Source organism: Egretta garzetta, unplaced genomic scaffold, assembly GCF_000687185.1.
Source record: "Egretta garzetta isolate BGI_Z169 unplaced genomic scaffold, ASM68718v1 scaffold411, whole genome shotgun sequence".
Classification (NCBI taxonomy): domain Eukaryota; kingdom Metazoa; phylum Chordata; class Aves; order Pelecaniformes; family Ardeidae; genus Egretta; species Egretta garzetta.
This window is the reverse complement of record NW_009258541.1, coordinates 667802-691672: the sequence shown is the minus strand read 5'-3', so window position 1 is coordinate 691672 and position 23871 is coordinate 667802. Positions and strand designations below refer to the sequence as shown.

The 23871-nt window shown below is 42.5% G+C and overlaps 3 protein-coding genes across 5 annotated transcripts in view; 1 reads left to right on the top strand and 2 right to left on the bottom strand.

Moving 5' to 3' along the window:
* Positions 1-884, bottom strand: part of PSMD10 (proteasome 26S subunit, non-ATPase 10) — a 5483-nt gene extending 4599 nt beyond the window's left edge. The window contains exon 1 of the mRNA XM_009646697.2: positions 870-884. Coding sequence (XP_009644992.2) covers positions 870-884 — 15 coding nt within the window. The remainder of the gene's footprint in view (positions 1-869) is intronic.
* A 249-nt stretch (positions 885-1133) lies between these two features.
* ATG4A (autophagy related 4A cysteine peptidase) lies at positions 1134-12130 on the top strand. Of its 3 annotated transcripts, none has more exons than XM_035902078.1 (12): positions 1134-1280; positions 2466-2537; positions 2894-2992; positions 4227-4328; positions 4873-4945; positions 6204-6283; positions 7115-7302; positions 7410-7488; positions 8370-8515; positions 9139-9195; positions 10363-10474; positions 10700-12130. In XM_035902078.1, exons 3-12 carry the CDS (start codon positions 2932-2934, stop codon positions 10762-10764), a joined length of 963 nt encoding a protein of 320 aa, XP_035757971.1. In that variant the 5' UTR covers positions 1134-1280; positions 2466-2537; positions 2894-2931; the 3' UTR covers positions 10765-12130. The 3 variants fall into 3 exon arrangements, with proteins under 3 accessions (XP_035757971.1, XP_035757964.1, XP_035757959.1); XM_035902066.1 differs by lacking the exon at positions 1134-1280 and adding an exon at positions 1321-1986; XM_035902071.1 differs by lacking the exon at positions 2466-2537 and having other exon boundaries at positions 1236-1280.
* Positions 12131-14640: 2510 nt separating this feature from the next.
* COL4A6 (collagen type IV alpha 6 chain) overlaps positions 14641-23871 on the bottom strand; it is a 119885-nt gene continuing 110654 nt past the window's right edge. The window contains 13 exon segments of the mRNA XM_009646512.2: positions 14641-14901; positions 15554-15840; positions 16075-16266; positions 17009-17125; positions 17662-17808; positions 18082-18180; positions 19141-19302; positions 20102-20218; positions 20576-20701; positions 21988-22059; positions 22478-22585; positions 23318-23425; positions 23824-23871. The exon segment at positions 23824-23871 is cut by the window's right edge and continues 8 nt beyond it. Coding sequence (XP_009644807.1) covers positions 14641-14901; positions 15554-15840; positions 16075-16266; positions 17009-17125; positions 17662-17808; positions 18082-18180; positions 19141-19302; positions 20102-20218; positions 20576-20701; positions 21988-22059; positions 22478-22585; positions 23318-23425; positions 23824-23871 — 1844 coding nt within the window.

The window sequence follows — 23871 nt, the reverse complement described above, 5'->3', positions numbered from 1 at the left end:
CCCCCGGTAGCGCTCTCCCGGCTGCTCCGAGGCGTCCTGGGGGGAGAGACATGGCCGCGCGGGGGGGAGGCGGCTCTCGCCCCTCGGATTTCGGGGGCTGGGGGTGTGTTGGGTCTTTGGGGCTCACGAGGAGGCTGCTTCCCCGGTCCGAGCGAGCAGTGGCGGCTGCTCTGGCGGGGCAGAGGCAGCAGAGGGTGAGAGATCCTTCGGCGCTGCCTACGGTCTCGAGGAAGAAGTTTATCGTGTTTTTTAACAAGTCCCTGCGCTCGCATGCGGAGAAGGTGTGTGGTACCGCTGGCCCTGGGCGCTGTAGCCCAATTCCACTTCTGATTGCTAGAATGTGTATTTTTACACGATTTTTTAAAAATATATTTACCTGATGGTTATTCGTTCTTTATACTGCACATATGTGCGCTTACTTGAAGAGCACTATATAATTGTGTTTGTTTTCACTTTCAACTATTGATGTTTTAGCAGTATGCTCTTTAATATTGCTATGGAAAAGAAATAGTTTTACGTTCGTTTTTACACTTGAAGGCCTGTTTTCCTCTTCCAACAAACGCTGCTTTGATGAATTATCTAAAAGCAGTCTCCTTCAAGTAGTATTAACTATCATTTGTTATTTCAGAGTAAATAGGTCTAGCGTTGAGCAATACCCCTAATACATCTTTTATTTTGAAGTGTTTCAGATCTCCAGTTAGGAGAGTAAACCGCAGTCTCGCTGACGCTTTTCACATGCTTCCCATTAAGCACAAGGGCATAATCCCTCTGAGTGGCAGTATTTGGACATTTAAGATCGAGCAGGGGCACACGTGCTGTGATGCCTAAATTGTTTTTCCTTTTCCTCATTTCCTTGTATCCAGTCTTACTCTGGCTGCAGTCATCTCGAACTTCTGCTACTGGCTTCAGTCAGACTGCTTGTAATCAAAGTGTCAGCCATGTTATTCTCTCAGCACTCGCTGAGGATGCAAATAAAAACCAGCCAAGACATTGCATATTTCAGTGTCAGAACAGCTTGTTAAAGGAAAAGAGTAAACGCAGCTGGCAGCACCATTCAGAAGACCCAAAGATTGCAAAGACTAGCTGCAGCTAGTTCAGCTTAACTCCAAGTTGTGCATAAAAGAACAAAGGGACAAAATGGAGTTTGAATTTTGTGTATTCCTCTTCAGTTTTATCTAGGTATGAAAACCAGATCACTATTTTGTCAGACTACTTAGAAGAATTTCCAGAAACTGATGAGCCAGTATGGATTCTAGGAAGGCAACACCACCTAAACACAGGTATCTGTAGAATGAAAATTCATCTGTAAAATCTGTAGAGCATTCATAGACGCACACACAGCAGCAGCTCCTGGTTTCCTTTACGTTCTCTAAATGTCTCACAAGAAAAGTTTATTTTTCTCCATCAGCAAGAAACCAACTGTAAGCAGCGTTATTCGTCCTAAAACGAAACCTGAAGTTTACTTATGTATTTTCTACCATAATTCATGCAAAGAAATAGTCCTTGTCGCAAAGGCCAGTCAGGTGTGAGGCTGGTCACTTCTCAGTATCAAATGCCTCAGAAATAGGGGAATGTGCAGTGCTACAAATATTATTTTCCCTTGAGGGATGCTGTCTGCAGCCTGTTATTTGCAACTAAAGTGGTATTTCAAAAGAATAATAATAAAATTAACTCACATACTGTATTTTGGTGAAAATAAATATGTGACCTAAAAGTCATAGCAGAGTGATGTATGTATGTATGTATCATATAAAAATAAGATTTCAGGAATGAGTTTTGCTCCTTGGGGAGAAGACAGGGGCATCCTCCTGTGTTACGTGTCAAAGGCAGTGGCCATCAATGGTGTTCAAGACAGCCGAGGGTACTGTGTACAGCCTCGATCGGCTGATGGATCCCTTGAAAAGGCCAGTCAGTCTGAGCCACAGCTCAGAGAAAGTGCAGCAAATAAGATTCTTAACAATTCTTCAGAGCCTTTGGGAGACTTCTGTAAGCACGTGTATTTAAAAAAAAAAAAAAAAGAAAAGAGGGAGATTTAATGAAGTTTAGTATTATTAACCTTTTCTTAAAATGACTTTGGTTTGGGTTTGGAGGTAATGAAGAGTCCATGTTGGTTTGCATGTGGAAATTCTTCACCTTTCTTAACTTGCTTTACCACTTCTTTCCTGAGGACACAGCCCTCCATAGCTGTTTCATTCAAGCTGGGCATGGTCATGCCAAACACCTTGTAAAACTTCATTGGCTAATGTTTATTTTACTAACTTTAATAAGTTAACTTTGATTAGCAGTCTAGAAAAGAGCTCTGTGTTTAAACAGCTAAAAAATGTTTTAAGTATTAAGGGTCTTATATGTAAAAGCTAACAAGAGTCTTCCGTGCACTTGTATATATTGACTGTACAGGGAAAGTGATAATTTTTCAGTTTCAAAAGTTCATTTTAATCATTTATTTCCTCTTAAAAATATTCCAGACAAATCTAAGTTATTGTTGGATATAAGCGCTCGTCTCTGGTTTACGTATAGAAGAAAGTTTTCGCCTATTGGTGAGTATGCAGCAGACCAGCTGCTTTGTTATAAATTAGATAGCAGGATTAGTGATGTCGTCATGGCCTGAAAAATTATTTTTACAGTATTAGAACATTTTGAGCATCATTTTAACTGTTTAGGCAAACAAAATATAAAAGCTATTAAAAACTGTGTGGACTTGTACCCGCATACAATCAAGTCTTCACGTTTGTAGAGCAAGCAGTGAAGTTAGGCCAGCGATACGGAACAAAAAGGTCTTGCTCAGTGCCTTTTATCCATAGGACAGTTGTGAGTGGTTTAAACTCTGAGATTTTCTCTCCGGCGCTGTGCTGGGTTTAAAGCCCATATTGATCGTAATGAACTTTTTTAATAGGAGGCACCGGTCCTTCGTCCGATGCCGGCTGGGGCTGTATGCTGCGGTGTGGGCAGATGATGCTGGCACAAGCACTGATCTGCAGGCATTTAGGAAGAGGTGAGTACTGTTGCTGAGTGAACTTCTGTGTTGTTTGGAGACCATTTAATTTCGTCATAGTTTTCCATAAAAGCACAAAATGTCAATTTATTAATGAAACTTTCTTTGATGCCCTGATAGAAGTTACTGGTGAATTATTCTTGTCTGTCAGGGTGAAATTTGCCAGCCTTAAGCAGAGAAATAGAAACAGAGTGAGGACAAACAGGGAATCCCGTTGTCGTTATTTTAGAAATCTTTCTGAGGAACACCCAACCAAGGGAAGGGAAAACCTGCCACCACAGATCTGAGTTCCTACCCTTCTCTTCATTCCTTACATAGCCACCAAATGCTCGCACACAGTGACTGTGTGAATAGTGACATAGTGATAGACATCATACAAAGTACTTCACAGACCACTCACCCGTCACCAGCCTGAGGTCCAAACCCCACAGCAGAACCCATTAGTGCAAGCTCTTAAGCCTGCATCAACACCTCACGTCCCAGGATCACGGTAAGTATCATAGGTCTGGTCTGTGTGTAGCTGCTGTATCAATTAAATTATTACGGTTAGGCCTGTAATCCTTGTACTGTTGTGCTGTGGTTTCTACGGCAGTGTGCTGTGTGGATTTATCTACTTTAATAACTGAATCCACAGAACGGAGGTGCAAAGATTTAACTGAAGGAGTAGGTAAACAAATTACCTGAGAAAAACTAGAATATGAACTCGTAGTGTGTAGCTACTTCATAGTATCCGCCCTGTGTATGCACTTCTCCCAGTAAATGGGAGGTAACTACCTTAACATTAGAAGCAAGAGCATCCATGGCAAAGCTATCTTTGGGATTTTGCTGTGGGAGAAGGCCAGTGCTGTGGTTGGACTTTGCTTTGTGGATCTTATGCCACTATCCGATGTACGCTTACAATCTAAGCAGAGTGTATAGTTTTAAACAGTCTTGGAAGCTCATGTGCAGCAACAGCTATCAATTCTCAGTGGTGATCACTCAGAATATATTTGCAGTTGACATTATTATTTTATTTTCCTGGTTTTCACAATCTAGCCTGTGGTGGTAAAGGACGGCTTGATAAAAAATGAGAAGCTCTGACTTCTAGGAACTCTAAACAAAATGTTGGAGACAAATGGTACAGTAGTCCTTTAGCATCTCATTGTATGGCTCTCTACTATCTAGAAATTTGATCAGGACGATGGAAACATTATTATTACTATTTTTTAATCTGTATAACTTTTTTTCCTGTAAGATTGGCAATGGGAGAAACACAAAAAACAGCCGGAAGAATATCACAGAATCTTACGGTGCTTTCTAGATAGAAAAGATTGCTGTTATTCCATCCACCAAATGGGTAAGAACACCCAGCAACTTTTTTTTCCCCACTGAAATTCCTACTCTGTTGAAACTTTCTAGTTTGAAATGTGTTAATTCAAAATTTTAAAAAGGTGATTTTGAAGACGTGTATGTTTATATACAAATTAAAATGCGTGCAAATGGGTGCAAAGTATAATAATTCCGAAATGTTATTCACTGAGGCCTAAATAAATCTGTATATTAGAATCTAGCTCTTGATAAAGTATGCAAGCCTTGAGTACCAGAGTTGATAGTATTAAAATAGACAGTCACGAAGCTTATTGCTGTAATTTGCAATAAAGGACACTAATATTTGTAATTCTCAGTACAGGTTAGAAAGTTTTTGTAAAGGAACTAGCAGTCATTAAGATTTGAAAAGAGCACAGATTGAGAAAATAATTGTTATTGCTAAATAAAGTTTGCAATTGCTCTAGAATGTATGTCAGAATATTAGTAGGTCATGCTGTTTAACGTAGATTGTGACCAGACTCTCTGTGGTCTTTTTTTTTTTTTCCTGTGTGTGTTTTCCCTCATAAAAACAGCGCAGATGGGTGTCGGAGAGGGGAAATCAATTGGAGAATGGTTCGGACCAAATACAGTTGCTCAAGTACTGAAGTAAGTCACGTCACATCGCACTGGCTCACTCAGACTGTCCTCCCCTGGGCAGCTAAGCTCAGAGACCAAGATAAGGCCCAAGGCACAGCTTTAAAGGCTGATCTCCCTCTCTCCCAGAATCAGGAATATATATGCTGTGTGTTTGCAGGTACAGTGCGCACCATGATGCTGTAGCCTGGTGGGCAGGTACTGAGTTGGGATTGGGCGAGTTCTAAATTTTCATATGCCAAGAGGCTGGGGAAGAACTGCAAAAAGTCTCTCCTGCTATGCTATCCATGTGCCCTAACCAGCAAGTGCCGGAGGTATCTCCACCTCTCCACAGAGCGGCACAGCTTTGGCAGGTCAGGAGTGCCACTGTGCAGATTAGAGCAGTGGTACAAAACATCAGAGCGAAGCCATCCAGGGAACTGAACGGCAATTCCTCACTGTCCGAGCTGCAGTTCTGCCTGAAGGCTGCTGTATAACACACAGGCAGCTCCTCCTAGTCTAGAAGCCACGCTTGAAAGAGTTGACTTTGCTCTGTTTCTGAGGGAGAGGTGGAGGTGCCAAATCTCAAGCGGAGGCTAGGCTGCAGGTCCCGAGTGCTCAGCAACCGTTCTTTGCAGCCCTGGGACAGACACACGTTCTGGAGAGAGAGGAGCTAAAGCATGCCCTGGCCTCCAGCTCTTTCCACTTACAAATTCGTCGTGGCTTGGTGCTCACATACAGGTTTTTCTGGCTTCTTTTAGACAGCTGATGCTGCCCATGCAGCTTAAGAGTGTAGCTCCCTTCCCCAGAGTTTTGGATTTCACGCAAGCAGACAGAAACCTGTGTTTATAGAGAAATAGTTCCACGGAATTTAGTGGAACCTCTTAAGCAAAACGTACACAGGAATTTTCTCCTGCTTTAGACAATGCCAGGCACAATGGGCAGGATCCCATTGCAGAGGCTGTTAAATGCAATAAAAAGTAATAAACCTAATTACGTGGTTGAGCTGCTACTATCACGGCATTTGGCAAAAGGACAAAACAGTTTTCACATGGAACAGGGTGTGTGCTTTTCCTGGGACTGCTCAGTATTTATTTTTCTAAATATATTAAAGGTTAACTATTCAAAATTATCTTTTTATTACAGGAGACTTAAAAAAATCCAACAAATACATTTTTCTAAAGAAACAATTCAAGTTTTTTTACTCAAGAACCATCTAATTGTCCTGATTGAAAAGTTACCTTTGTGGTCCTAGGTATTTTATATTAATTATCACCTTAATGTTTTCTAGGAAGCTTGCTTTATTTGATGAGTGGAATTCGTTAGCAGTTTATGTATCTATGGACAACACAGTGGTCATTGAAGACATCAGTAAGTGAAACATTAGTTCTCTGGTTACAGTTTTTGATTTGACTCCACTTCCCTGAATGTATCTAAATATCAACAAAATACTTCTGGGCTATCCCTACTTGTTCCCAGGGTAAGAAAAGGAATAAAGGAAATGCAAATTCAGGTTTTGGGTGTCCAAACCCAAAGGTAGCACAGAACGGCGTAGGCCTTTTTGGTGGCCAGCTTCCATACCATGCAGCTTGGGAGAAGGTGGAGTTTGGTCTGAGCTGCCTAAACTCCTACCCCAGAAATAGAATGAAGTTGCAATACGTAGAAATGGAGAGAATGGGTTTTAATCATCTCTCTTTAAGAGGTCAGGCAAAAGGGAAACCAGGGCCAGATCCTAGAGAAACGCATGGCCAGGCTTGATGTTCAGTTGTAAGAAAGGTGGGTTTGCAAAGCGGTGTTTAGCCCCAGCCTGTTTCTACTCCGGTCCTTACCTCTGCTTATTTTATGTTCGCATCGTTGGAAGTGAAGAGTTCCCCAAAGAGTTTCTAATGCTGTCATCTCTGCCATTTCATTTCCCTGGCATTTTATGGGCAAAGCTTGGCAGTATTAATAGTGCTCGTAGTAAATGTAGCTTCAGCCTTAAGTTTTCATCCCCCGGTGGTTTATCTCGCGTCTCACTAATGTGCCAGCGTGTGCCTGCTACCATTACCTCTGCTAAATAGTTAGGATTTCCATGCCCTGCTCCTTTTGTCTCAAGACAGGAGCTCTGTAAAGATGTCTGGCAAAATAGCTTAATTCGTGATTGAGAGGAGGATCTGCTCTGTGTTCCTTTGGGCGTTCATCCATTTGTTTTTATTCCCACAGAGAAAATGTGCTGGTCCCCTCCCCAGAGCAGCGGCGCGGCCCACGGCAGCACGCATTTGCACAGAAGTGCTCTCAGCCGAAATAAGAACGCAGCGGGATTCTGCACTGGCTGGAAGCCCCTCTTGCTTATTATACCTCTGCGGCTAGGGATAAATCACATAAATCCAGTATATATTGACGCATTTAAAGTAAGGGCTTTTTACAGTGGTTTGTTATTGTGAAATAAGTTCAGGTATCCGTTTTATCAATACACCAATCAACTACAATTTCATTTTTTCTCCCTTGGAACTCCTAGGAATGCTTTAAGATGCCACAGTCTTTGGGAGCATTAGGAGGGAAACCAAATAATGCCTATTATTTCATAGGATTTTTAGGTAAGGAAAAAAGAATCTTATTCCAAATATGCATATGCCCTAAAGAGAAAGGAGTTTTTATTTTTCTGAAGGGGAAATAGTAGTTTAAGCGTGATAATAGAGTAGAAGAAATGTACCTCAACTACTTCAGGAAAAGTAGCAGAAAAACTTGACGTAAAAATAAGTAATGATATAAGCGAGAACAAGGTGGTAAGACCTGTTGTTAGCATGTGACAAGTGTCAAATGTCACTCCTGCTAAAATACTGATTTTTTTCCTGATGAAGGGTGTCTTGTTTTATTCTTTTGCTTCAGTTTTCTGAAATTATTTTCTCATATTTCAAACTGTTTCTGATAGCAGTATCTCTGTCACATTCTTCCATGTCTTCCTTTAGCAGTTAAAGCAATAGTTCATGCTAGACTCAGTCCTTCAGATTCCACCCTGGTCTGATCCATAATTTTATGGGTATTTTGTTCTTCCTTTTGTAGAACCTGAACTGTTTTAGTCAAACTTTTTTGTTCCAATTTGGGAATGAATGCCTAATGGATTACAGCTTGCACTTGTGGCCATCCTGTACTTTTTGCTCTGTGGAACGTTAGGGAGTACAACAGTTGACATTTTTCAAAAATGTACTGAACCTCATGTAGGAAAAGGAAAGTATGTGACAAAGGTGGAACCAACCAACCAAAAAATCTACAGTAATAGGTTACAGGAGAAAATGATGCTACGTACCCTGTGGGAAATGGTTGCGTGTAACTTTCCGATTCTTTTAAAGACTCCTTGGCTAGAAAGTCTAGAGATTGACTGGGATGATAATTTAATTTCTGTTTGACAAATCTGGGTGGAATAAGTGCTTGTTAAAGTCCCTTGCCTATTATCAACGTACGGATTTTACCCACACAGGCAACGAGCTGATCTACTTGGACCCTCACACCACTCAAAGTTTTGTAGATTTGGAAGAAAATGGCACGGTTGATGACGAGAGCTTCCACTGCCAGCAAGCCCCACACAGAATGAAGATCATGAATTTGGACCCTTCAGTAGCTTTAGTAGGTGTCAGGAAATAAGGGGTGTGCATGCTTTATTTCACAGTAATGCCTCTGTAGTGATAAGGGCAGTAGCGTGTTTCCTTGAGCAGAACCAGGATTACAGGGCAGTCTTCTACAATCTAAAATTCAACACGTGGAAGGGTAGTTCATATATAAACTGCATAGGATGAGTTAATCGTAGGTCAAGCAGGGAGCTGGCTGTTTGTATCCTAGGGAGCTAATTAATTTACTGAGTGGCATTTGCCTTTTGCAAGAAGCATTCTGAAGGTCAAAGCAAAGAACTGAATCAGGGTTCCTTATTTTCTTCCATTGCTACCATATATGCACAGTCGCTGTGGACAAGTTACTTTACTTAAACTTAACTTACTTTATTTCATCATTTACAAGTAGTTATATGGCGTTACTTGTAGAAGTCATGTGGTATAGGTCACAAGAATACTGCGGTAGTTGAAGAAATTAATTAAATCTGATCCCATGCCAGTATCCTTTGGTTGGGCTATGGGTGACTGTCGCTTCAGACCTGTGTTTCTAAGGCTTTACACAACGCACTAAGATGCCACAGCATCCTTCGCTCGCTGTCATACTGCTATTATTTCATACTACGGCATGTATTTTTTCCGTAGGGCTTCTTTTGCAAAGAAGAATGTGATTTTGATAACTGGTGCAGTCTCGTACAAAAGGTAAGACTACTGTCTTCGTTGGCTCTGTATGAAATAATGGATACCTTTTTTTATTTTAAATGGAAATTGCCATTACATCTTTCTCTGGGTGCAAATCAAATGAGCCACAGAGAAGAATGCATTAATGTGTCAGGGTAAGCCAATACTCCTGAAATGCCGATCGGAGCTTGTTCAGCATTTTGACAACCATGAACCCTGCCAGTTGGAAAAGGAGCCTAAATATATACCCTTAAGCTTTTCTTTTTTTAGCACTACTGCTATGTTACTGGCTGAAACTTAGTCATTTACTGAGAAATAAATGTTAAAAGTAAGTTTTAACTGCCATGTTGTAGCAATTTATTTGTTTGCTTCCTGATCCTTTTTTAGTTTGACATACGTTATTGGGTGTTCTAATTGTGTCGGTTAGTCCCTGGTGCCACAACAGATTTGTGCTGAATCCTGCCGAGGTGCAGGACACACACAAGGTGCTTGCTGCCCCAGGAGAAGGACTTTAGGACATTTCTGCACGCAGTTGGTGTGCTAAGCCACAGGAGCATGAATGTGAAGTAACCTCTAAAGGCATTTATTTAGAAAAAAATAATAAAGCGGCTAAGGAAAGCAGTTTGTATATAACTGAAATACAGGGTATGATGTAGCTTACCTGACTGAAGCGGAGTGGGATTTGGCTTCAATAATAACTTGTTGCTCCTGATCAAAACCTATCCTTCAAAATCTGTTGGGTTTTTGGAGCCCATAGATCTGCCTTTTGTTCCCATTGACCAATAGAAAACTTGAACACAGATTGGGCCACGCAAGTAATTTTCTTTTAAAAGGCAGAAAATAGCGTACGTTCCTGGTGTTTGCTGCATGTAAACAAAGTTACAGGTGTGTGGATATCAAAGCTGGTTGTAACACACTGAGAACTTGTAGGACAGGTCAAGAGATCTGTCTTCCGGCTGTGTTTTCAACTAGGAAAATAATACAGAGATTGGTGAAGCCTTCAGAGTGGCAGTGAAGTGATTCATAGTGGCAGGTGCTTGAAGTAACAGGTTTTCACTGTATGCATAAAGCCTTTGGTTTTTGGTAGACATACATAATTAAAAATGTATTTACATAATTAAAAATCAGGCATTTGTGTTTGAAGGTTCTCTTGAGGCATCTTTTAAACTGAACATATTCTGTCCTCAGGAGATTCTAAAGCAACAGAGCCTACGGATGTTTGAGCTGGTCCAGAAGCATCCGCCGCACTGGCCTCCTTTCATACCTCCAACAAAGCCAGAAGTGACAACTACAGGAGCAGGTGCGGTACCGACAGAACGTTCCTCGTTAGCAAACAGAAGAATAATCACAGGTGGAATAACTGTGCAATGGCTGTGTGATTAAATGCCTCCTTCTTACAGAGTATCAGGCCGTTACCCAAAAAGGCCATCTTATAAAGTACTTTGAAGGACACTTTCCAGAAAAGTGGGAGGTTTTTGTGTCTTCACATTCTAAATAGTTTAATTCTTTTTTTTTTCTTTTGCAGAACTCATTGAATCTACTGACAAGCTATTTGAATTGGAAGAAGAATTTGAAATCCTGAGTGTATGAAGGAAACTGGTGACCCTTCTGAGTATTGAACATATTGCTAGTATTACTGCATTGACTTAAATCGAACAGCCATGTTAGCCCCAAAGTGCCTGAAATTGCAGATAACAGAGCACAAAACCAGAGTAGCACCCAAAACTCCAACAGTGGCGGTTCCTGCTGTCAAAGAGCTTCCCCAGATGGAAAGGCAGTAAAAGATCTCACAACAAGAGCCTTGAAGGGAACCTCTTCTTAATGCGTGTCTTTCCCGAAGACAAAAGGCAAAAAGCAGTATATCACTGGGCTGTGTGTTTGGAGAAAGGGATAACACCAAATGGACGTTTTTTGCTCTCATATAATGCAATAGTTTAGTTCTTAAAGCAAAACAGTTTTCAGTTAAGGAGGATGTTTACTTCTGTTCCCTCCTGTGGGCTGCAGCATAGAAAAGATACCTTGTCTTGTTTAAAAGATCGACTGGATCAGAAGAAAATTGTTTCCTTGTTAAATATTTTAACATGTATTTGAGCAACCACACTTTATTACAAAAATGTTTCTGTAAAAGGAACTGTGTCTAATGTATACGTTCTGCAATAGCCTTCCTGTTCCTGGGAAACCTCAAGAGGAACAGGAGACTCCAATAGTCGATATAGATCACAACCACTGTTATCGTTACGATATATTTCACCTTGACCTTAAAATTCAGATCGTTAAAACTTAGGCTGACTTTTCTTTCGGAGCTAAAATGAGTCAAAGGTGGTTTAACTGTACCTTATTTATTTAAAAAAAAGATTTACACAAGTTCTCTGTTACAGCACTTTATCTGTGCATCTAATAAATTTCTTAAGCTTTTCATAGGTTGTATGCTGCTATATTTTGTTAATTTGTTTGTGTGAACTAAATATAAACCGAGTTATCTTAAAACTTAATATATAGGCATATGCAAATTACTTAATTGTTGGGTTTTGACTTGTTGCCTTTTGAAATCTCTTTTGGTAAAAGTGCCTTAATTCTACAGGTTTATCAGAAGAGCCTGTGCGGTTTTATTTCTAAGGCAGAGCAGCTCTAGCAGCCATAAGAAAAACAGCTCAAAATAATTAAAGGCAAAGATCTTTTTTAATTCATTAGAAAGTTCCTGCCTACTATCAGACAGTCCCTGCTGTGGCCATTTGGTCGTGATAGCCGAATGGACACGCAGCACAGAGTTTCATCTTCACCAATAAATGACAACGTAGAGAAACGCGGAATGCTGTCTCCTCTCACTTGCACTTCTTGATCAGGGCCAGTGTGCGTTCCAAGAGTTAACCAGGTCATATTTCAGCTTGTTTGCCTTCAATGTTTATTAACCACAGTTTGGAAACTATACACTTGCAAAAAAAAAATCATGTTCTTCCCCTCTCCATGGATTAGCTGCATGGTTTTCTTAAAACAAAGCATTACTTCTTAATGAAAACATGAACTTACTGCTCATGTAACCGTGAGTGTAGTCCTCTCCTCCCCCCAGACAAAAAGGAAAACCAAGTCCTTGCTCCGAAATGCTCACTCTCGAGCAATAACTACTAAAAGAAAAACAGCGCCTAAGTTAAAAAATAAAAATAATAAAAAAATCAATCAGTGGAGTACAGTGTACTTATTCCCCACACAGCTCCTAGGTAAACACTTTTCAGAGAGGGGGTCTTGGCCCTGGAGCCCTCTCGAAGAGGTGTTCTTGGCAGGGGTAACAGATCCATGGAAACGGGGCTGATGGAAGAAGGTTTGGCGGTTGGAATTCCCACCCCATGCACCCGATGGAGAATGGCTCATGTGTAAACAGAGCAGGGAGAGGCCGGGCTTCTTGAGCTCAATGGAAGTTTGGACACTGATAGGAGAGAAGCCAGGCTGCTGCAACAGAAGGGGTTCCCTAAAGCCAGTAGCGCTTCACGTGCATGAGGCGCTGAGCCTGGAAAAAAAAAAATCAATTGTATTTGCGTGTGTCCATGCTCAAAAATAAAACCAAGTCCCTGTAGACACAATACCTGATCAACGCCCCTTTTGATAGCACCATGGGAGCCCAATGGCTGAAAAATTCATTGTAGTTTGCCAGTTATTTGGACAAATTTTCAAAAAGTAGTGAGCTTCGCTGTGTGCACACAGTGCTTTAAAGTTGCGTTTGCATAACCCAAGGTGTAAATACAACATGATCTGTCTGTGCTGGGACAGCAAAGAAGTAGACTGAGTATTCTGCATACGAGGATTGCCACTAAAACTTTAAAACGCCGATACTTGCAAAATACAGTCAAAGCAGTTGCAGCCCTTTCACAATTAGTTAAATGAAAGACTAAATTGTTCTTACAAATTCCCAGCTCATCTCCAGTGCGGTTCAACTCTAGAACATGCAGAGCTCTCGGACCCCAATCCAGGAAGATAATAGTATATCGTGCATGTAAATAATCATTAAAGGTAAAAATATTACCTCCTTAAAAGTACGTGTGTTCTTCAGTACTTTGCTGAATAGAGCTAGAGCCCTAGAACCTTGTAAAGAAATAAGACTTTAAAATAATGTCTCAGTCTTGCATTAATAGTAATTTTGTGAACAATTTTGTCTCAAAGATTTTTAAGCCAAGGTGAGAGTGTATTTGCAAGGCGCTTCTTTCAAATGTCGTGGGAATGTCAATATCTAAGGATTTCATATGCTTTACTCTAGAGAAGTTGATAACAATAGCTTTAGCCCAACTAAATGAATTCATGATACAGATCAGCATGCCTGTTCCATGGCTTCCCCTCAAAATATACAAGGAGAATACAATTAATTAGCGGCACTTGCCTTTAATGATGCCCTGAAGGGAAGTGGGACCAGTTCACAGTGCATACGCTAGAAATACAATTTTTTAAACTAACAGAAATAAAGCCCAGGGGAAGAAGTATACAACACATCATGACTGTAGAAGTAAAAAATGTACGTGCCGTAACTGCTTCCTTCTGTCTTCGCGTAAGCCTGCATGCTATCTAGTAAAGCCTCTACTGCTCACCTACGCACAGCTGCAATAATGACCAAACAAGTGTGCCCAGGCTACCTCAGAAAGGAAATTTATGTTCATAGTAATGAAATGTTTCTGGTGGCTGCACATCGTTTGACTGCCGGAAGATAAGCACAGACCTCGAAGTAGACATTTTTACCTGGAATATGCTTCAGTGGAAAGCTATGAAAAATGCTAGAGGTGTTTTGGATCCATCTTCACATCAAAAATTGCATTTTTCACTGGGGTAGCTCCTTAAAGTCAACCGTGGATGAAAGTCTGGATTAGAATTGATTACCTATCACTGGAGGTAAGAACATCCCATCTGTTTAATAAGCAAAGCAAACCAAATTAATCTTTGAGTCTTCCTAAGGAAGTCAGTTACCAGCCAGTAATGCTCAGTGTTTCTAAGTCACCTACAATGCACTGATAAATTTTAGCTAGCCCTGCATTTCATAGGAGATTGAGTCTTCATCCCCTTACACTAGACCAAATACTGCTTGCAAAGACACTACTAGAGCCTAGCTTTTGAAGTCTCTCTGGTTGGTGATTGGCACGTGCCTCGGACAGAGGAGTGGTGTAATGTGAGAGGTCACTTACTCTTCGGTCTGAATAAGGAACTCACAGAGACTTTCTGAGGTAGCCATAAATGAGGGGAAAAAAACCCCACTGAAGTAAAAGCATAGCACCGTGTTCCATCTAAAAAAGAGGTTTCAGAGCACTGATCTTTTCCTCCTCTGTGCGCAGTCAAACTCCTGGACTTGACACTTGATTTTTGTAGAATACTGGCTGTCTTGATTCACCCATCAACCACACACAAAACAGGTTTATGCATTTATCCTTCTTCACGTCAGTGATGTCTAGTCTTGGGTAACGAAGACTGGTTAATGTTACTGCATTTTTGTTACTACAAGTTCTTCATGCACACTTGGCAACGGCTGACCCTTGTTCGAAGCTGTCCTGCTTTCAGAGTTTCTGAGGGAGGAGCACTGACAAACTGCTGCGACTGCTCAACCGTCGTCAGCCAGAAGCTGTATTTGTTCGCAAAGTAATGGCACGTTCCTCTGGCACCGTTGCATTCAATGAAGGGAGTAGCACGGAAATCCTCCAAGCAAGAGCCAGGTGAGACAAGGGACTGACCTCCACCTTCTGCGCCAGCCGCAGTATGCTGAAATAAAGATGTCATTTTAAAGGAGTTCAATGGAACAGAAGGGGAGGTAAACAGGGGAGTCCTCCAGTTCCATCGTTAAAAGGAGCAGAACAGTCAACCACAATTACTCCTTGTCTGTGTCTGTCTGTCTTTTTGAGTCAGGGCTAGAGGTGAAGAAGCCAAGGAATGTGCTTGGGCTGGATATACAGGCCTGCTATCATGGAAAACCAGCTTTCCACTTGCAAGCTGGGAAAATTTGGAAACAATAATGCTGACTTCTCACTTTTCTAACAATCTCACACTAATGAGCTTCTAGGAGAATGCAATGGAAAATGTATGACTTTTTCCACTGAGGGGATTAAGACAACGCTGTAGCTTAATTAGCATTTCCACACGTAAAGGTTTGAAGAACAAAGAGTATCTGTGGCGATACAGAATTACTGCATCACCGTTACTACAGAACATGAGCAGTGCAGGTGAGAAGGCCAGTTAAACGGGAACAAACTCAGAAAGCCTACAGCAGGCCAGTTATTAAAGAACAAATGCACCAGGGCGAGAAGCTACAGGGCTCTAGTTTCCTCTAAGCAACTCACAGAATAGAGTCTCAGTCACCTGGCCAAAGATCTAGAAACGTTTAAAGCTGCCTTTGCATTAGCGATAGCATCCTTACCATGAGGAAGGAGTATCCTATCCATAGGCTGCGCCAGCCAAGGGGACACTGCGGGATGGTGATGTCCTGGCTGTGCACGGCCACGGCCTGGGAAGGTGCTTCACAGACTGAGCAACGACTGATGTACTGTGGGATCCGAACACTGTCCACTGGCATCATGGGGATGGGAGCAGTGGTGGAGAGCCAGTAGGACTTGTCATTTCGGCTGGCATAGTAGCACACTTCGTTGATGTTGCAGTAAATAAAAGGCATGGTGCTGAAGCGAGGCAAACATGAGCCAGCAAAACCTGGAAACGTTGGATAAGTGGTCATACCAAGCATCTGCCAAATGCTCCAACTCATACACACCAGGCAGGAGTGGCAGAGAGTGGCACAAGTGACACTGCTCCCTGGACAGATTCTGGCCAAGCAGACTTCCACTGCCTCTACTTACAACCACCTGTGGTACCAGTGAAGATTGCTCATTTGAAATGGGATTTTGTCCCACATTGCTTATGCCCAAAAGAATTCTGTTTACTCACCAAGATCCTGGTTGTGTGCCTTTTCCTGCCCCTCCACGTACAATAAGCTGTAGCCATCCCAGAGCTTATTCATTCCTATGGGGCAAGGTGGGATTTGGTCTGACTGACTGTGCTTCACTAAAGTGTATCCAACGCCCACGCTCCGACCAGGCATTCCCGGCAAACCAAGTGAGCCCGGCTTTCCAGCAACACCTAGAAGACAGAAAAGGCGTCACTATTACTAATATGCAGTGTGGACATCAGCTGGCTCTATTCCTGATTTTGGTATTGCTGTCATTGTGTTTATGTCAGTCTTGTACAACGAGGAGCCCAAGTTTTGATGGTTGTTATATGAATAACTAGATTTATCAGTTCCAAAAGCTGTCTCACAAGAGCACCCACCCATTTCCTACCTCATTTAATTTTCTTTGCCCAACAACCCTGGTGCCAATGTGTTAGCACATATCTCACAGTAAAATAATTCTGAGGATCTCAAAGCACCAACCAAAACCTAGTAAGTTCATTTTTGCTCTTCATGATGATATTCCTTTGACACAGAAAGGCCAAAAGTCGTACCACAAACCTATGGCAGAACCCAAACCTTCTCTCTCTCACTGTACCTTTCCTCTACTGTCCAACCCCCACAACTGTGTTCACTATGAATACCATTTCACTCTTTTAAATCTTGAAGATGACTCCCACATCCACAAAACATTAAAACCAAAAGATGCTCAGAATCATACCTAAGGAAACACTAGAAGTGATAGACAACAGTGACATGTGACATAATCTTCCTCACTGGAGATTAAATTTACTTCATTGCAGATACAAGACATAAGATCTTGTACGTCCCCTGGTTTTCCTAATATAATTGAGTGTTGGGGAGGGTCTCTGCAGAAACAGAATTCTACCGCATGCTTCTTCCTGACCTGTGCTCCCCAAATCATAAAATTACCTTCAAAACCTTGTGGTCCTGGGGCACCTAAAGGTCCTGGATCCCCAGCTATGCCAGGTGCTCCAGGTAAACCATCACGTCCTTTCAAACCAGATCTTCCTGGTAGACCTTTTGCACCTGAAATGAAATACAATTATTACTATCGTTATTTCCTCATAATAATGCCTTCACTCCTGCAATTGTATTCCAGAAGAGAAATACTTTGTCAGCAGCCATGTTGAGAGCTCACTCTTCAACAATTGTGGTTACAACGAACCAACTGCATACAGGGAATCCACATGAACTGATTGTCTGTCAAAGGACTGACAAATCTTTAGAAGATCCTGGGGCAGTGAAGGGTGCTCAAAATACAAAGGCTTAGAATTTAGTGGGATGTAAGAGGACATGCCTGCCTATGGACCTTTAGAATCCATTCAGGACTGTCCTGACCCCAAACCAGAAAGGTTTGGAAACCTAATTAAAAAACACTATAAAAGTACATGAAAAGAATTTATCAAATACATTCTAATAATAATAAACCATGACATCTGCATGCATTTTGCTGGAATTATTTCCTTCGTTAGAAAACCCTGCAAACATTCCTAATGCATTTGAGAAAGTAGTGTTGTTCTTCCAGGCAGCCAGCATTTCAGTGATCTGAGCGTACTTTTTACCTGGTTTTCCAGCCGAGCCCTGGAACCCAGGATCTCCATCAAAGCCAGGGACACCATCGATTCCTGGCAGACCAGGTAAGCCTGCAGGGGCTGTGATTTCTTCTGGCTGTGGGGTTATACCTGGAGCCCCTTGTAGGCCAGGGAGCCCTGCACAGGTGCAAATGACAGTGTAAGTACCCCACAAAAAATTCAGTTTTGATGATAATACTGACACAAAGGAGAAGTATGCTAAATTAAGACTGCTTCAGTACATCAGCACTGGGTATCTTTGTAAAAAGTGGTTTGTTGAGCTCTTTCTGGTTTGTTTCAATCTCTGTGAAACTGAGTCCCCCAAATAAGCCCATTAAGGGAGCTCTGAAATTTTCCTCAGCCCAAACCATGCGCAATAAAGTACAGCTTTTCAAATCTTCCAACACTCACCTCGGTGGCCCGTTTCGCCTTTCAGCCCAGGGTGGCCAGGATCCCCTGGAGGCCCATCTTTACCTGGCATCCCCATAAGGCCAGGCTCCCCTCTTATACCTGCAAAGATACACAGCTAAAGACCTCAGGGGCTAAGCACAGGGTCCTGACTCTGATCCACAGCTGTGGCACTGAGAAACACACTGATGGCAGCAATGGGAACAGCAGCGCAGCTCTGAGATGGAGGGGACCACAGCCCTTAAGGAGCTCTGTGTCCATTTTGTTGTCCAGAATGGCTGCAGAGCCTCAAGACAAGAATTTCCACTGCTACATAATTCCACTGTCTTGAAAGTATTCTTCCCCTTCCTTGGGTAACCCAGGGAAAGTTTCAGGAGTACACATCTTTTCTGTTTGGAATCCATCTCCATGCACAGCATGGAGGGATGGGGATCTGCCAGCCTACAAAGACAGCATACAGTTCTTCACCTGGCAAAGGTTCTCCATCTTTTTCTGTCTTTTGAGCTGTGTGGTTTCTTTGAAACCTTGTTCCTAGAGTTCTTCTTTGCAGCTGCCCTCTAGTCTCCTTTGGCAGAGACCAAAGAGAGAGCAACCCACTCCCTGCCTTAGACCAGCACAAGATGTCTTAACACCTACAATCCTCTTAGCCTCTTTGTGGAGACCTAAATCCACCACTCTATGCCTCTGAGCACACATGATAGGTGGGATGAAAGAGCATCTCCAGTCTTTGACTAGACAGCGTATGCAAGTGGGTAACTGTAGTCAACAAGCACAGCACCATTGCATGTGGACATCATCTACTCAGAAAAAAACAAAGAGAAAAAAAAAATCATCAGGGACACACTGAAGAACATCTGGAGTTGGCCTCACTTTGCTGCTTTTGGATTCAGTAGGTAAAACCAGCATGGGCTAAAAGAGAAGACTTAGACAACAAACTCAGCTGTGCTTACACCTTAATGAGGATCATTTCAAAGCAGTCACAGTAACCACACTATAGCCGTCCACACTGTCATAAGGTGACAGCTGCCAAATCACACCCAGGCCCTTTCAAGGCAAGATTACCTTTGAATCCAGATGCTCCAGGGAGTCCAATTGGACCAGTGGGTCCCACGTCACCCTTAATGCCTCGCAAGCCAAGAATACCAGGGACACCTGGAGTGCCTGTGTCCCCTTGGTCAGAAGCTGGGCCAGGGGGCCCTCGGGGTCCTGGAGGGCCTGGAAGACCTAGAGACAACAGGGGTAATTAGCACGATCTGCTCCTTGGGCAAAGTAAATGCTGGGGCTATCCCCAGCACGTCTTTCTAGAGGACAGTCACTGTTTGGGTGTCTATATTTCCAGGGGTGTCCTCCTCCCGAACAAAAAGAACCGGACCGCACCTCCACTTAGGTCTCAAACTTTTAAATCCTTTTAATCACAATAATTTAGCTTCAAATTCCAGGCCTGAGCATAGCCCTTGCCCCACCTGGTAGTTAGCCTGGTGACTCAGACGTTCTCTAGGAGAATGAGAGCAATGGCTTCAAATCTTTGGCCAGGGAAAGGCCTAGAGTCTCAGCCTCTCCAACAAGGCTGTGAGGTATTGAATGGGTACCAATGCTGTTATGACAAATCTTTCAAACTATAGTTGCCATTGACCTTACAGCAAGTGCTTCTTATGTACCTCTAAGCAGCAATGAAGCTTTGTTGCCTCTCAGTTCACACAGGATACTTCTAAAATTTACACAGAGCCACACAGCTGTGGAAACCACAGTCCAAAATGGAGCTGGTGTCCAAATTTAGACATTCTACGCTGAACTTAAGTACCCACCTTAGTGCCCGAGTCTGTCTTCAGTACAATAGGTGAAATGAATATGGACTAGAGAGCTTTAAAACAGGTTAAATCAAATCAGGATTCAATAGCAGGAATCGAAAACAGAGCTTCTCATTCTCGATCTCTGATCTAAACCCCAGGTTATTAAAGTGATAATACTTATCTAAGTCATCCCCTTAGCTTGTCCACTCTCCTTAAGAGGCCTCTCTTCATACCTGAACTCCCATCAGTTCCCGGATGGCCTGCATCCCCAGGTCTCCCACGTATATCAGAAGGAAGAGAAACTCCAGGTGTTCCTGGCAAGCCAGGCAGTCCCACAGGACCAGGGGGACCTAGAATCAGAAATACAAAGTGAGAGAGTGTACCCAAAGCTCTTCAGTGATCTTTACAGACATGGACAGAAGTAGTGGATGAGTAGCCTTTATACTGAGGAGAACAAAAAGACATCTCACTACATGAGGGGAAAAATGACTATATTCTGCTGTTCAGGAGAGGTATAGACACTGTGAGAACTGTGTAACCAACTGTTTCTCAAATATATTGTCACATCACAGATTTAATGTTTACCTGTCTAACTACTAACCACCTCTGTGGCTTTAGGAGTTCCCTTTGGTAATTCTGTTGACCATGCAGCCCACTAACCTGAGCTGCAATACATCCTGCTGGGCTTCCAGAACATCAATATTTACCCATGTCTCCTGATGAGCCTTTTGGTCCAGGGAATCCTAGGCCTCCTCTACCCAAGCCTGGAGAACCTTCTTCACCCTTCGGACCTGGGAGACCTGCGGGGCCTTTCAGTCCAGCTTCACTCAGACCTAATTAAACATGGTTAACAAAGATCAGAGAGCTTATTCAAATTGCCTAGCAGCAGTTTAAATTATTACACAAACTGAGTTGTAATAAAAAATTACCCATTTACTAATCTCTGCTGTTTTCAGTAGAGCAACAGAAAGAGATTTCATGCCTCATGTGCTACTCTGGCTGTGCAGAGTGAATTTAAACTATCTGCAAGATGCTGAGAGAGAAGCATATGACTGCTCTGGTCTTCCCAGAAACTCTTGCACAAGGATGTGAATATAGCACTCCTGTGAAAAGACCTGCCTGCCGGCCTGTACGCTGTGTCTCTCAAGAGGATGCAATATAGACTCAAGCTTTTGGTCTTTAAATAATCTAGTGGGCTTCATGCTCCAACATGGAGAGATCAGTTTCCACAGACTACTGCAGAAGACACACTGAGGCACAAGTGGTACGAGGCAAAGGCTCCCAGGAAGAGCTGCAGGGAGATGTTCAGCATGTCACTCTGGCAAGAGTAAATACTAGGCAGCTCTCTCAGATAGGAAAATTCTGGAGGATCTATATGCTGTAAATCACTACCTTCCAATAGAGAATGCTTTAAACAAAGAAAACACAGGCATTGTTTGAATTGTACACATCAAGACTGTTTGTCCATTTTCATGCATAAAATGTCTGCCACAAATTTTAAGTGCTGCTTTACAAGATGACTGTAATTAAACAAGTCTCTTTGGAAAGGTCTTTCTCCACCTCTTTACATTTAGTAAAACACTGTTTGCAAAACATAACCACATTCTATTTCATACAGTTAAAAATATGAAAAAATCCATCAGAAGCTTCCCAAAAGCAGAATCCAGAACCTAATCAAACGAAATCAGCTTCTGATTTTACTGATGCCTTCCTTGAGTTCCATATAATGGAGGGCTATGGAAAGCAGTAAGAAAACTTACCATCGCTAAGCCCAACTCAAAGCAAGTATTTGATGCTGCCCTCCTAAAATCAAACATCCATTAGACATGGAAGAGTTTTATGATTTAATTCCACTGCCAGCAGTGACACAGTCCTTCAGGAATTCAAAGACAACCATCATCAGAAAAGCCTCTTCAGTCCACAGGCTGAGTCCTATTCTTACTGGCATTAAAGAAGAATTTGTTCATGCACATTCAGTATCCTGAGGTTTTTCTTCAGGTTATAATTAAATCCAGAACTGTGTGAGATAGGGGAATTTTGTGGGGAACACTACTCTCATGATGGACCAGTGTATGCATTGACACTACACTATGACACTTCTACTACACATTCCCTTTACCTGGTGTTCCAGGAGACCCTTTTGTGCCCGGCAAGCCATTCAGACCATTTAAACCCGGAAATCCATGAAACCCTAAAGAGACATTGGGAACACATAAGTGAGCAAATAAGCAAATAATCTAGTTAGGTGGAAATGCGTAAGATGAGTCGTAGAGACTACAACGTGTATGAGAAACCTGACACACAGGGGAACACAGGATCTAAAATCTTCCTTCACGCAAGCCTCCTTCATGGAAACTCTTCCCACTGCTCTCACCAGTTTTACCCTCAGTGAACACCCATCACTGATCCAAATCAAGCCTCTCCCTTTCCAACCACTCCTCTGCTCATTTCTAGCAGCTGGTGCCTGCACTAACATTGCCAAGAAATGAGCTGATTTCCCACGCACAGCTGGCCCACACATGAGTGCTGCCTGCCTGCTGTGACATACTTGGCTGAAACACTGGTTTTCTGACCCAATTTCTCCCCCCATGTGCAGTCTCCAGATATACCTTTAGGTCCTGCTGTTCCACGAGCTCCAGGGAATCCGACAGATCCTGGCTGCCCTGGAGGTCCTGGTGGCCCAGGGATTCCTCTCGGCCCAGCATTTCCAGGGATTCCTAAAAACAAGCAGAAAAATATTCCTGTACTACACATCCAAGATGGAACAGCTCACAGCTCCATCTTACAGTTTTTGTTCCTGTACTTAACTCATAAGATGGGTGAATAAACTGCTATTTAGATAAAGAAAAAAACAGCTGCAAATCTCTCCTCACTACCACTATTAGCATAGCCCTTATCAAGCTATTTATTTGTTAGCTTTTTTTTTTAATCACAGCAATGACATTCTTCATCATCTACCAAGTGACACACTGGAACAGTTCACATACAGAATAACTAATTAAGTTGTTTTTCAAACAAAATATTCCAGTAACACTGTTCTCCCATCTTTAATCTTGATAACAATTTGACAATCTACCTGCTAGTTACACCACTACCCAAAGACACTTGTAGCTGTCCTTCTAGGTAGGTTTGGCTCTAGAGAGGGAACGGACAGAAGATTCTAGAGCAGCCTCGTCCATAAGCAGCTGCAAAGAAGCTGCTACTGCTTGTATCTAACTGAGGTCTTCCCTGTTTGTTAAAGAATTCCTTTAGGTTTCCATTGTGCAGGATTCACTGCATGATCGACCCACAGGATTGGTCACAACAGGACCTTACACTAGTGTCAAAGAAAATTCCCATCTTGTCAACCTTCTTGCCTAAGCCTCAGCTGAGACAGGCCAACCAGGGCTAAGGAAACAACAAGGCAAGCCACACTGTGAACTGCAGAACTTAGATGCCCAGTCCAGTACCTGCTGGTCCTTCTTGGCCAAGATCTCCTGGGCCGCCTTTGAGTCCATTCACCCCAGTGTTTCCTGGGTAGCCTGGTTCACCCTTGGGTCCTTCTCTCCCTCTCTCTCCTGAAAGGATAAAACCAGACAGCACACTACAACACAAGTCAAACTGGAGAAAGACAATGAGAAACATGCTATGTTGAGGCTGCAGCACCTGTGTCTGGTTAGCCATGGTCTGGGCCCTGAACTGAACTCCCTGGATGCCAAACACCAGTGCAAATTCACAAGTTCCTCCTCAAGAAGTCAAGTGGGACCCAGCATTAGAATTGGGTTGTCCTTGGACATGTTCATTATCATCCAGATTTGTGCCCCGTGTGGATTCCAGACTCCTCAAATCTCACTTCCAGGAAAAGACTAAAGTATTTAAATTTATAGATTACAAAAATGCCCAAATTGGGCAATGCTTTCCTGTTTAATCTCTAGAATTTTGCATTCTTGAAGTGAGCAATAAAGGGCTACTTTACCTGGGAACCCCGGGTCCCCTCGCTCTCCTTTTGCTCCAGCAATACCAG